Below are 12,517 nucleotides of genomic sequence, written 5' to 3'. Positions count from 1 at the left end.
CAGGATTTTAAAACAATTCATTATATTGTGTGCAGTTTCTTAACTTAACTCATAGTGTCGCTATTCACCAGTAAAACATTTGGCATTTATATTGTATTTCTCTCCACCCTGCTTTTGACGACATAATTTTGGTAGCTCCTTTCTTTATATAAAATTCTCGACGCTGACGGATTCATTGTTCTGCGGTGATTTGGTCTCATTGTGCAGGTTTACATTAGAATTATTTTACTGTTGATTGTTTTATAAGATAATTATTTGCCATTTTAATGGATTTTCAAAGCTTCAGCGTTTTTATTCAGATGTTTGGCTTCGTGTTTTTCGTGCTTATGTCGCACACCGCTAATGGAGACGTGAGCTATTCTTTTCCAGAAGAGATGAAGCGCGGATCTGTGATTGGAAATATAGCCAAAGATCTCGGGCTTGATGTAAACAGACTGTCATCTCGTAAGGCTCGCATTGACACTGAAGGTAACAGAAAACGATATTGTGAAATTAATCTGAATACTGGAGAACTGACCGTTGCGGAGAGGATCGACAGGGAGGCGCTTTGTGGAAAGAAAGCTTCATGCGTTATAAAACAGGAACTCGTGTTGGAAAATCCTTTAGAACTGCAACGCTTTATACTTAATATTCAGGATATAAATGATAATTCACCACAATTCAAACAAACTGTAATAAAATTCGAAATACGAGAATCAGCAGACAAAGGATCTCGTTATTTACTGGAGGAGGCCCATGATGCGGATATTGGTGTGAATTCAGTGCAGTCATATACATTACAAAATAATGATAACTTTATTCTAAATGTTCTTACAAAGGCAAATGGAAGAAAATATGGAGAGCTCGTATTGAATAAAGAGTTAGATCGTGAGCAGCAGAAAGAGGTGACTTTAATTCTTACTGCGGTTGATGGTGGGACTCCACCGAGATCAGGTACTGTAGCCATACACGTCACTGTGCTGGATGCTAATGATAATGCTCCAGTCTTTAGTCAGGCCGTCTATAAAGTGAATCTGCCTGAAAATTCTCCTGTAGATACTGTAGTGGTTACAGTGAGCGCTACGGATGCTGACGAGGGGCAGAATGGAGCGATAACATATGAATTTGGTCATTTGTCTGATACCCATCTAAATACATTTTCCCTGGAACCATTGTCTGGTGAGATTAAACTAACAAGCCTTATTGACTTTGAGGAGGAGAGCTCAGTCGAGCTACCGATTCAAGCTAAAGATGGTCAAGGCTTAGTCAGTTTTTCAACCGTAATTATTAATGTTCTTGATGTCAACGATAACGCCCCAATTATAATGATTAAATCACTGAATAGTCCCGTCTCTGAAAATGCGTCTCCAGGTACAGAGGTTGGCATCATTAATATTCAGGACAGAGACTCTGAAAACAACGGACAGGTGCGCTGCTTTATTCAGCAAAACGTCCCATTTAAACTCGTACCTTCAATCAAAAATTATTATTCTCTAGTGACCACAGGTGAATTAGACCGCGAGTTAGTGTCTGATTATAATATCACAATTACTGCTACTGACGAGGGCACTCCATCTTTATCTTCCACTAAGAATATTCACTTTACTGTAGCTGACGTGAATGATAATCCACCTGTATTTAAAGAGCAGAATTACAGAGCTCACATGCAAGAAAACAACAAACCGGGCACCTCTATTTGTTCGGTATCAGCTACAGACCCGGACTGGAGACAGAATGGCACTGTAGTTTATTCTCTGTTACCTTCTGATGTCAATGGCGCACCGGTTTCCTCGTTTTTATCCGTTAACGGAGACACCGGGGTCATTCATGCCGTGAGGTCGTTTGATTACGAGCAGTTGAAAAGTTTTAAAGTGCTGGTGTTAGCCAGAGATAACGGTTCTCCTCCTCTGAGCAGTAACGTGACAGTGAGTGTCTCCTTAACGGATGAGAACGACAACACCCCTCAGATATTATACCCCTCTCCAGACGGAAACTCCTTCATGACCGAGATGGTACCCAAAGCTGCGCAGGCGGGCTCCCTGGTGTCCAAGGTGATCGCAGTGGATGCGGATTCTGGACAAAACGCGTGGCTTTCCTATCACATTATTAAAGCTAGTGATCCAGGACTTTTTACTATCGGTGTCCACAGCGGAGAGATCAGGACACAGCGAGACCTTTCTGAATCTGACAGCATGAAGCAGAATCTTATTGTCTCCGTGAGAGATAACGGACAGCCCCCTCTCTCTGCCACGTGCGCATTATATTTACTTATATCGGATAACTTAGCTGAAGTTCCAGAACTAAAAGACATGTCTCTTGACGAGAGCAGCTCCAAACTCACTTTTTATTTGATCATCGCTCTGGTGTCCGTTTCCACTTTCTTCTTGACTTTTATCATCATCATTCTCGCCGTGAGGTTTTGTCGCAGGAAAAAGCCCAGACTTTTGTTTGATGGAGCTGTAGCTATTCCCAGCGCATATTTACCTCCTAATTACGCAGAGGTGGAGGGCGCGGGAACTCTTCGCAGCGCTTACAATTATGACGCATACCTGACCACGGGCTCGCGCACGAGTGATTTCAAGTTTGTCAGATCTTATAATGAGGGCACGTTGTCTTCTGACCTGACGCTAAAAAAGACTCAGTCAGCTGTAGATGATCTTGAGGGGCTTGATGCAGACTTGAGTGATTCATTTCAGGTAAGATCAGTGTTTAATTTTTCCATATTTCTGTTAAGGATTCATTTTAATCATTAGGTCTCCTTTGTATTTTAAACAAATTGTCATCCGTAATAATGAACTCGTTTTTATGTTAAATAAATGCAATAAATGATATAGGCTATGGCACTTTAAAGCACTGGGCTACGTTTTGTTACAATGCCTGATAGATTCCTTTAAATAAATCAGTTTAGGAGTAAAGTCAGCTGAGGTCTAAAAGATCTTGTGTCCTAGAGTTGCCTTTTTTGTTTTGTTTTGTTGTGGTATAAATTTTACTCGCTCGACTTTAACGTTTAAGTATGTCTTAGGCTGTATCCAGTTGTGTGGTCCCATTTTAACTTTCTGACATTTTTTATTAGTTTTATTTTTTAGGAGTTTTTCTTACATTGGATATAATCAATTTATGTCAAGACTTTTAAAGTTTTTGGTGTAGAAATAAGTAATTTGATTCGGGTCTGATTACTAAAGATATGTCGAAAATACTTTTTCGAGGCAATACAAAAAGTATAAATACTTTAATAAGGTCGAAATTATACGTAAATTTACTTGTGGCATTCCAAGAATAAATAGGCCTACATTAAAATGTATTGTTACACTTTAATGTGTTAAAGAAGTATTTAGCGGATGTGTCTTCTAAATGTGCTGCAACTAATATGAAGATTTTTTTCTGACAATCTGGATTTACGATATGTTTTGTAATCAAGTATCTTGCTTTTGTATTATTCCTTTTTAGATTTCCACATGCTTTGAAAAACTTTCCATTAAATTTTGATACTGACATTACACTAAGCTCATCAAATATGAAACGTTGTGGAAACTAGGCTATATTAAAATTTGCATTTGTCTACAGATTTGTTCTGTTAATTATTTTTCTCAACTTAATATGTAATGTTTTAATAATTACATTTTTTCGTAAGCTTTATTTTTTCATACTAACCTTTGTGCTCATCATATGCCTGTTTTATTTTTTCATTCCAGTTAACTTAAGCACAGACCTTTTTCAGTATTAGTAGACTGTTCACATGCATCGGAGATGTTGTTTGGTTATTTTCTCCTGTTGTTGTGAGTTCATAAGCAGTGTAAAAGTGATGTTTGTCTTTTGTTTTCCTATTATATAGCGGTGCCATTTGTTGAAATGGTGTAAAGGGAGTTTTCTCACTCATGTTTTACACAGTTAGAATGAATGTCATGTGTTGAGTATTCAATCAGAATTTAGTGACTTAATACTGGAGTGCGCAAAATGTTTTGTAGTTTTCTTGATTGTACTCTTAGTGTCGCTGTTCACCTATACTATCATCATCAGTAACACAATTCTTGTCTCCACCCTGTTAGTGATGTATTTGCACAGGCTGTGCACAACCAGCTAGTCGAGACGATCGCGATCTGTACTCTGGTCCTTTGTATCGTGTTATAGATTTTGTGTTGTTTTTGCATCTTCCCTTCCATTTGTTTGGATATGTATGTTTCCAAAATGGATATCCTTCGCTTTTGGGTTGGTGGATATATGTGTGGTTTTTTGTTCTTCATTATCATTGCGCACGCCGCTAATGGAGACGTGAGCTATTCAATTCCGGAGGAGATGAAGCGGGGATCCGTGATCGGAAATATAGCAAAAGATCTCGGGCTCGGTGTTAACAGACTGTCATCTCGTAAGGCTCGCATTGACACTGAAGGTAACAGAAAACGATATTGTGAAATTAATCTGAATACTGGTGAACTGACCGTAGCAGATAGGATCGACAGAGAGGCGAAATGTAATGAGGATGTATCATGTTCTCTGAATTTCGAATTAGTACTAGAACATCCATTGGAAATACATAATGTTGCAATACAAATCGAAGATATCAACGATAATACACCGACATTTCCTAAAGACACAGTAAAGCTTGAGATAAGGGAGAGCGCAATTAAAGGCGCTCGGTTTCGTGTGAATGAGGCTCATGATGCAGACGTAGGAAAGAACGGGGTTCAAAGCTATTATATCGAAAAGAATGACAATTTTATTTTATCTGTTAATGCAAAGGCAGATGGTGGCAAAAATATTGAGTTAGTGTTGGATAAAGAGTTGGATCGTGAACAGCAGAAAGAGGTGACTTTAATTCTTACTGCGGTTGATGGTGGGACTCCACCGAGATCAGGTACTGTAGCCATACACGTCACTGTGCTGGATGCTAATGATAATGCTCCTGTCTTTAGTCAGGCCGTCTATAAAGTCAGTCTGCCTGAAAATTCTCCTGTAGATACTGTAGTGGTTACAGTGAGCGCTACTGATGCTGACGAGGGACAAAACGGGGAGGTGATTTACGAGTTCAGTCGTATATCTTCAATTGCAAAAGAATTATTTTATCTCGATCAAAAAAGTGGAGAGATTAAGGTAAAAAGCCCGGTCGATTATGAAGAGTTGTTAAGATATGAAATGTTTATTGAGGGAAAGGATGGCTCTGGACTTTCTTCGGACACTAAAATAATCATACAAATAACAGATGTGAATGACAATATCCCCGTTATAATAATTAAATCACTGAATAGTCCCGTTCCTGAGAATGCGTCTCCCGGTACAGAGGTTGGCATCATTAACGTACAGGACAGAGACTCTGAGAATAACGGACAGGTGCGCTGCTCCATTCAGCAAAACTTCCCATTTAAACTCGTACCGTCAATCAAAAATTATTATTCTCTAGTGACCACAGGTGAATTAGACCGCGAGTTAGTTTCTGATTATAATATCACAATTACTGCTACTGATGAAGGCACTCCACCTTTATCTTCTACTAAGAATATTCACTTTACTGTAGCTGACGTGAATGATAATCCACCTGTATTTAAAGAGCAGAATTACAGAGCACACGTGCAAGAAAATAACAAACCGGGCTCCTCTATTTGTTCAGTATCAGCTACAGACCCGGACTGGAGACAGAATGGCACTGTAGTGTATTCTCTGTTACCTTCTGATGTCAATGGCACACCGGTTTCCTCGTTTTTATCCGTCAACGGAGACACCGGGGTCATTCATGCCGTGAGGTCGTTTGATTACGAGCAGATGAAAAGTTTTAAAGTGCTGGTGTTAGCCAGAGATAACGGTTCTCCTCCTCTGAGCAGTAACGTTACAGTGACTGTCTTAATAACGGATGAGAATGACAACACCCCTCAGATATTATACCCCTCCCCGGACGGAAACTCCTTCATGACCGAGATGGTACCCAAAGCTGCGCAGGCGGGGTCCCTGGTGTCCAAGGTGATCGCCGTGGACTCGGATTCTGGACAGAACGCGTGGCTCTCCTATCAGATTATTAAAGCGAGTGATCCGGGACTTTTCACCATCGGTGTCCACAGCGGGGAGATCAGGACACAGCGAGACCTTTCTGAATCTGACAGCATGAAGCAGAACATCATTGTCTCTGTGAGAGATAACGGACAACCCATCCTATCCGCCACGTGCGCATTGTATTTACTTATATCTGATAACCTAGCTGAAGTTCCAGAACTGAAAGACATGTCTCATGACGAGAGCAGCTCCAAACTCACATTTTATCTGATCATCGCGCTGGTGTCCGTTTCCACGTTCTTCTTGACATTCATTATCATTATCCTAGCTGTGAGATATTGTCGCAGAAGAAAGCCCAGACTTTTGTTTGATGGAGCTGTAGCCATTCCCAGCGCGTATCTCCCTCCAAATTACGCAGAGGTGGAGGGTGCGGGGACTCTACGCAGTGCTTACAATTATGATGCATATCTGACCACGGGCTCGCGCACGAGTGATTTCAAGTTCGTCAGATCTTATAATGAGGGCACGCTGACTGCTGACCGGACGCTGAAAAAGTCTGCTGCTGTAGATGATCTTGGAGGAATTGACGGAGATTTTAGGGATTCGTTTGAGGTATGAAAATATTTTTTTGCGTAATTTCTGGGCGAATGGCTAAATTTAAATTTTGTTTTACTCTTTTCTTTTTTTTTTCTTAAATGCACATTTATGTCGATATTAGGTTCGCTTTCTGTATATGCTGTGAGTTCGTTGAGTGTAATTTGTGCTTAATTGGTTAACTATTTTCTTTTGTGTTTGTAAAAATGCGGATTCTAAAAAGAGCTTTACGGTGCCGTATCTTTTAGTCGACCTGCTGAAATGCATCGCGCAAATTTAAACTCTTATCGCTACAATAGCCCTACATTCCTTTGTGTTTCTACTTTGAACTAGTTTTCTTGTTTTATGTGGGTTTTTCTTCACTTGCTTTCGATTGAAAAAAATATAAATTTCTATTATAAAGAGAGCTGCAACGATTTCTTTCTGTCTACCATTCTCTCAGAATACAGGTGCATTTCTGTATTTTTTGGTCTATCTTATTACTCAGAACAATTGGTAAGATAAAAATACACACAAATACCCACATGTATTTAAATTATTTAATCAACCTTGGTTTATTGTTAGGGCCGTGTTAAACTGTCAGTAGTTTACTGGAATTAAAGATAAATAAATTGTTTTCTGTCGCTTATTTCCAAGTCGCTGTCCATGGTGCTTCACAGGCAGAGATGTTCACGCTACCGATAGATTTCTGTAATGTATATTAAAAAATTGAATTTCTGCTTATTTTGCCCTCCAGGAGAATGTTAGTGTAGTTAGATCGTTAATATAAGAAAATTATGGCATTCATATCAAACCTGAACAATCCAGGTTCTCTCATTTTATTCTGTCAGAACAGGTGCTTCTAAGTCTGATCCTGGAGCCCTACAGTACTGCACATTTTGTGAATGTCCATTTATGTAATAGTGATTCAAGTTATCAGTTTGGGAGAGAGATTAATATTCTGAACTGGGTGTGTCAGACAAGAGACACCTAAAATGCGCCGGGTTCCCTGTGTTTTTTAGCATTAAATTGTTTACAGTTTCTTAACTCATAGTGTCGCTGTTCACCAGTAAAACATTTGGTATTTATATTGTAGTTCTCTCCACCCTGCTCATGACGCGATCAATAACGTTGGTACCTCCTTTTCTTTATAGAAAATTGTCGACGCTGACGAATTCTGTTGTATTTGTGTCTCATTCTGCGGGCTTAAAGTAGATCTCTTTTGCTGGTTGATTGTTTTAATAAGTTAAAAGTTGTCATTTCTAAATGGATTTTCCAACCTTCAGTGTTTCTATTCAGATGTTTGGCTTCGTGTTTTTCGTGCTTATGGCGCACATCGTTAATGGAGACGTAAGCTATTCTTTTCCAGAAGAGATGAAGCGTGGATCTGTGATTGGAAATATAGCCAAAGATCTCGGGCTCGATGTAAGCAGACTGTCATCTCGAAAAGCTCGCATCGACACTGAGGGCAACAGAAAACAATATTGTGATATTAATCCGAATACTGGAGAATTGACTGTGGCTGAGAAGATCGACAGAGAGGCGCTTTGTGGAAAGAAATCTGCATGCGTTATAAAACAGGAACTCGTTCTGGAAAATCCTTTAGAGCTGCATCGATTCATTATCAATATTCAGGATATAAATGATAATTCACCACAGTTCACGGAATATGTTATTGAAATCGAAATACAGGAATCAGCAGTAAAAGGATCTCGTTACTTATTAGATGAGGCCCACGATGCCGATATTGGTGTAAATTCTGTTCAGTCATATACGTTGCAAAATAACGAACACTTCCTTCTGAATGTTTTGACAAGGGCTAATGAAAGAAAATATGGAGAGCTCGTGCTGAATAAAGAATTGGATCGTGAGCAGCAGAAAGAGGTGACTTTAATTCTCACTGCGGTTGATGGTGGGACTCCACCGAGATCAGGTACTGTAGCCATACACGTCACTGTGCTGGATGCTAATGATAATGCTCCTGTCTTTAGTCAGGCCGTCTATAAAGTCAGTCTGCCTGAAAATTCTCCTGCAGATACTGTAGTGGTTACAGTGAGCGCTACTGATGCTGACGAGGGACAAAATGGAGAAGTCACCTATGCATTTAGTCATTTATCAGAAAAGAACCGGCAATTATTTTTCCTCGATGTTCGGTCTGGTGAAATTAAACTAGCAGGGCTTCTTGATTATGAAGAGGAGAGCTCGATTGAACTGGCTATTCAGGCTAAAGATGTTCAGGGGTTAGCCAGTTATTCTACTGTACTTATTGATGTTGTTGATGTGAACGATAACGCCCCAATTATTATAATTAAATCACTGAATAGTCCCGTTCCTGAGAATGCGTCACCCGGTACAGAGGTTGGCATCATTAATGTGCAGGACAGAGACTCTGAGAATAACGGACAGGTGCGCTGCTTTATTCAGCAAAACGTCCCATTTAAACTCGTACCGTCTATCAAAAATTATTATTCTCTAGTGACCACAGGTGAATTAGACCGCGAGTTAGTGTCTGATTATAATATCACAATTACTGCTAATGATGAGGGCACTCCGCCTTTATCTTCCACTAAGAATATTCACTTTACTGTAGCTGACGTCAATGATAATCCACCTGTATTTAAAGAGCAGAATTACAGAGCTCATGTGCAAGAAAATAACAAACCGGGCTCCTCTATTTGTTCAGTATCAGCTACAGACCCGGACTGGAGACAGAATGGCACTGTAGTTTATTCTCTGTTACCTTCTGGTGTCAATGGCGCACCGGTTTCCTCGTTTTTATCCATCAACGGAGACACCGGGGTCATTCATGCCGTGAGGTCGTTTGATTACGAGCAGATGAAAAGTTTTACAGTGCTGGTGTCAGCTAGAGATAACGGTTCTCCTCCTCTGAGCAGTAACGTTACAGTGACTGTCTTAATAACGGATGAGAATGACAACACCCCTCAGATATTATACCCCTCTTCGGACGGAAACTCCTTCATGACCGAGATGGTACCCAAAGCTGCGCAGGCGGGCTCCCTGGTGTCCAAGGTGATCGCAGTGGACGCGGATTCTGGACAGAACGCGTGGCTCTCCTATCACATCATTAAAGCTAGTGATCCTGGACTTTTCACCATCGGAGTCCACAGCGGAGAAATCAGGACACAGCGAGACCTTTCTGAATCTGACAGCATGAAACAAAACCTTGTTGTTTCCGTGAGAGATAACGGACAACCCTCCCTCTCTGCCACGTGCGCATTATATTTACTTATATCGGATAACTTGGCTGAAGTTCCAGAACTGAAAGACGTGTCTCATGACGAGAGCAGCTCCAAGCTCACTTTCTATCTGATAATCGCGCTGGTGTCCGTTTCCACTTTCTTCTTGACTTTTATAATCATCATCCTGGCCGTGAGGTTTTGTCGCAGGAGAAAGCCCAGACTGTTGTTTGATGGAGCTGTAGCCATTCCCAGCGCGTATCTCCCTCCAAATTACGCAGAGGTGGAGGGCGTGGGAACTCTTCGCAGCGCGTACAATTATGACACATACCTGACCACGGGCTCCCGCACGAGTGATTTCAAGTTCGTCAGATCTTATAATGAAGGCACATTGACTGCTGACGTGACGCTGAAAAAGACTCAGTCTGCTGTAGATGATCTCGAGGGGCTTGATGCAGACATGAGTGATTCATTTCAGGTAATATTAATGGTTTCTCTTTTTTGCAATATTTCTAGTGAAGTAGGCTTACATTTAAACGTCAGATAGATCTCATTTTTTTTTGTATCCCAAATGCATCATCTCCCATAATAAAGAAATTGTTCCTTATGTAAAAATAAAAACGATATAGCATATGTGACATATTTTAAGCAGATTTTGCTTGGCTACGTTTCATGAAACTTTTTCATAACTGCCTGATAAGTCACTTAAAAGAAAACTGTTAGGGATTAGTCAGCTGAATTCTAAAAAAGCTTGTGTCCTCTCATTGTTGCCGCTTTTTGTGGTGTGCATTTGTGAACCCTTTTAAACGTTTAAGCATGTCTTAAGCTTTTTATTTGATCTCGTTTTAAAAATAGTTTGCCTCTCTGTATCCAGTTATTTGTGTTGCCTGGTTTCGTTTAAACTCGTTTTATTTTAACGTGTTTTTCTTAATTAATTTTTACCATTTTATGTCAAGAATCTTTAAGACGTAAATACGGAACTGAGTGATTTGATTCAGGTCTGATTTCTTAAAAATAAATCTATACCGAAAATGTAGTCAGTTTACTCGTGGCAATACAAAAAGGGTAAATTTTGTAAGAAAAAGGTAAAAAATTATACGTAAATTTAGTCGTAACATTAGGAGAATCAATTAGATTGTAAATACCTTATCTTCCCCTAAATACATTGTTACAGTTTAATTACTGGTTAGCAGATGGTCCGTGTACTTTTGCATCCATTCATTTTTCTTTTTTAACCAATAAATATAAAAACGAAAAATGTGATTTTCTCTTTTTTTGTTTTCAAACTGGTGAAAAGATAATCAAAATACAAAGTTTTTAATTTATTTACTTTACTTACACAGTTTTGCTGTTTCACATTAAGGCTTCTTCTGGCTGTGAATTCGCAGAGCGCGGCTTTAGCACGTGAACATCACATTCTATTCATTATGATTTGTAAATGTATGTGATTCTGGTCCTCTGGCCCAGTATCTGCCTTTCTTACTCATTTACACTATTTTAAAACGCGTAGATTATAACTGGCAAGACTGAACATCTACAATGTTTGAAACTATAAATGTTGATTTGTGATAATGGGCTCTATCTTACACCCGGCGCAATGCAGCGCAACAAAAACCTGGTCTAGTCTAAAGTCAATGGCGCAATATGTTTTTTTGTTATTTAAAGAGCGCATTAGTAATATGCGCCGAAACGGGACGACAACGCGGGTTGCGTAGCTTAACACATACATGAATGCGCAGCAGCACAAAAACTTTTTTACTGTTTCAGACGGACGTCGGTCTTTTTTTATACTGCATAATCATGTTTTCGCACAGTCCTTCCCGTTCACTTTGAACATTTCTCCCTGTGAATGAATGTTGATTTGCGTTTAAATACCTGTGTCTGAACAATAACTTGTTGCGATGACAGATGCGCACAGGCTGAATCTAAAACTAGTAAATTGTTTCTGACTGCAACACTGCATGTTCATTGAAAATAGCAGTTAATTATAAAACGTGTATCTGTCTTCCGCATTCACCGGGTTCCTAGCAAGCAATTTTGGCTAAAACAAGGCAAAATTTAGGTTGTCAGTGAAAATAGCCCAAGAATAGATGATGCGTATGTTTACAACATGTAAAAGAAATTAAAGCAAACACCTTAAACACCTGTTGCTTACATGATGGAATACAGTAATTCTCCAAGTTATTTTGGCAAAAGCGGAATGTAACCAAATTCAAGGTTATTTAGGGTTGTAGTGTGTTCCTATTGCACATAGCCGGACTATAGAGTCTCGGTTTTTGCTTGCTGTGTTAACATAATTTGACAAAACTTGAAGAAATGCACAAAATGCGTAGAATGATGATGTTTACATGCATGAAGCAAAGCACTGCGATCACAGCCAAAGAAGTCTGAATGTGAAATGGCTATTAATCGCGTTTTTAAATTTTAGTTTTAAATGTATAATAAAGGTGCAAAAATCATAAACAAAAATCTGAAAATACATCAATATTTGTATTTTTGGGGTATGATGTTCTAAATACAGTTTGAATTTAAATTTTGAAATGTAATATTGCATTTTAAAAATACATCAACCGTTTATATTTTATTTTTCATATCATGGTTTATAAAGGAAAAATGAATGGACGCAAAAGTACACGGACCTCAGATGTGTCTCTTGAAGGTATTGCTTCAGTGAAAACGAATATGAAGATTGGTTTTCTTCTTCTGACAGTGTGCATTTAGGATATTTGCGTCTCTTGCTTTTGTATTATTACTTTTGAGATTTTGCACGACGTTTTGTAAAGGGTTTC

General features: G+C 39.3%; 1 protein-coding gene across 4 annotated transcripts in view; it reads left to right on the top strand.

Annotated features, from left to right (window-relative positions):
* LOC135760957 (protocadherin gamma-A11-like) overlaps positions 1–12,517 on the top strand; it is a 162,067-nt gene that overhangs the window by 9,291 nt on the left and 140,259 nt on the right. The window contains exon 1 of one of the 4 annotated variants that reach the window (XM_065275063.2): positions 2–2,675. The exons of 1 other annotated variant lie outside the window; for it this stretch is intronic. In XM_065275063.2, the coding sequence (XP_065131135.1) occupies positions 267–2,675 (2,409 nt within the window). In that variant the 5' untranslated portion in view covers positions 2–266. Of the gene's footprint in view, position 1; positions 2,676–4,068; positions 6,571–6,760; positions 10,207–12,517 lie in introns of those variants that run through there. 2 more of the 4 variants (XM_073812136.1, XM_065275054.2) reach the window with 2 other exon arrangements.

The sequence above is a fragment of the Paramisgurnus dabryanus genome, chromosome 16 (genome assembly GCF_030506205.2).
Source record: "Paramisgurnus dabryanus chromosome 16, PD_genome_1.1, whole genome shotgun sequence".
NCBI lineage: Eukaryota > Metazoa > Chordata > Actinopteri > Cypriniformes > Cobitidae > Paramisgurnus > Paramisgurnus dabryanus.
The sequence above is the reverse complement of the archived record's forward strand: the minus strand, read 5'-3'. Positions and strand labels throughout refer to the sequence as shown.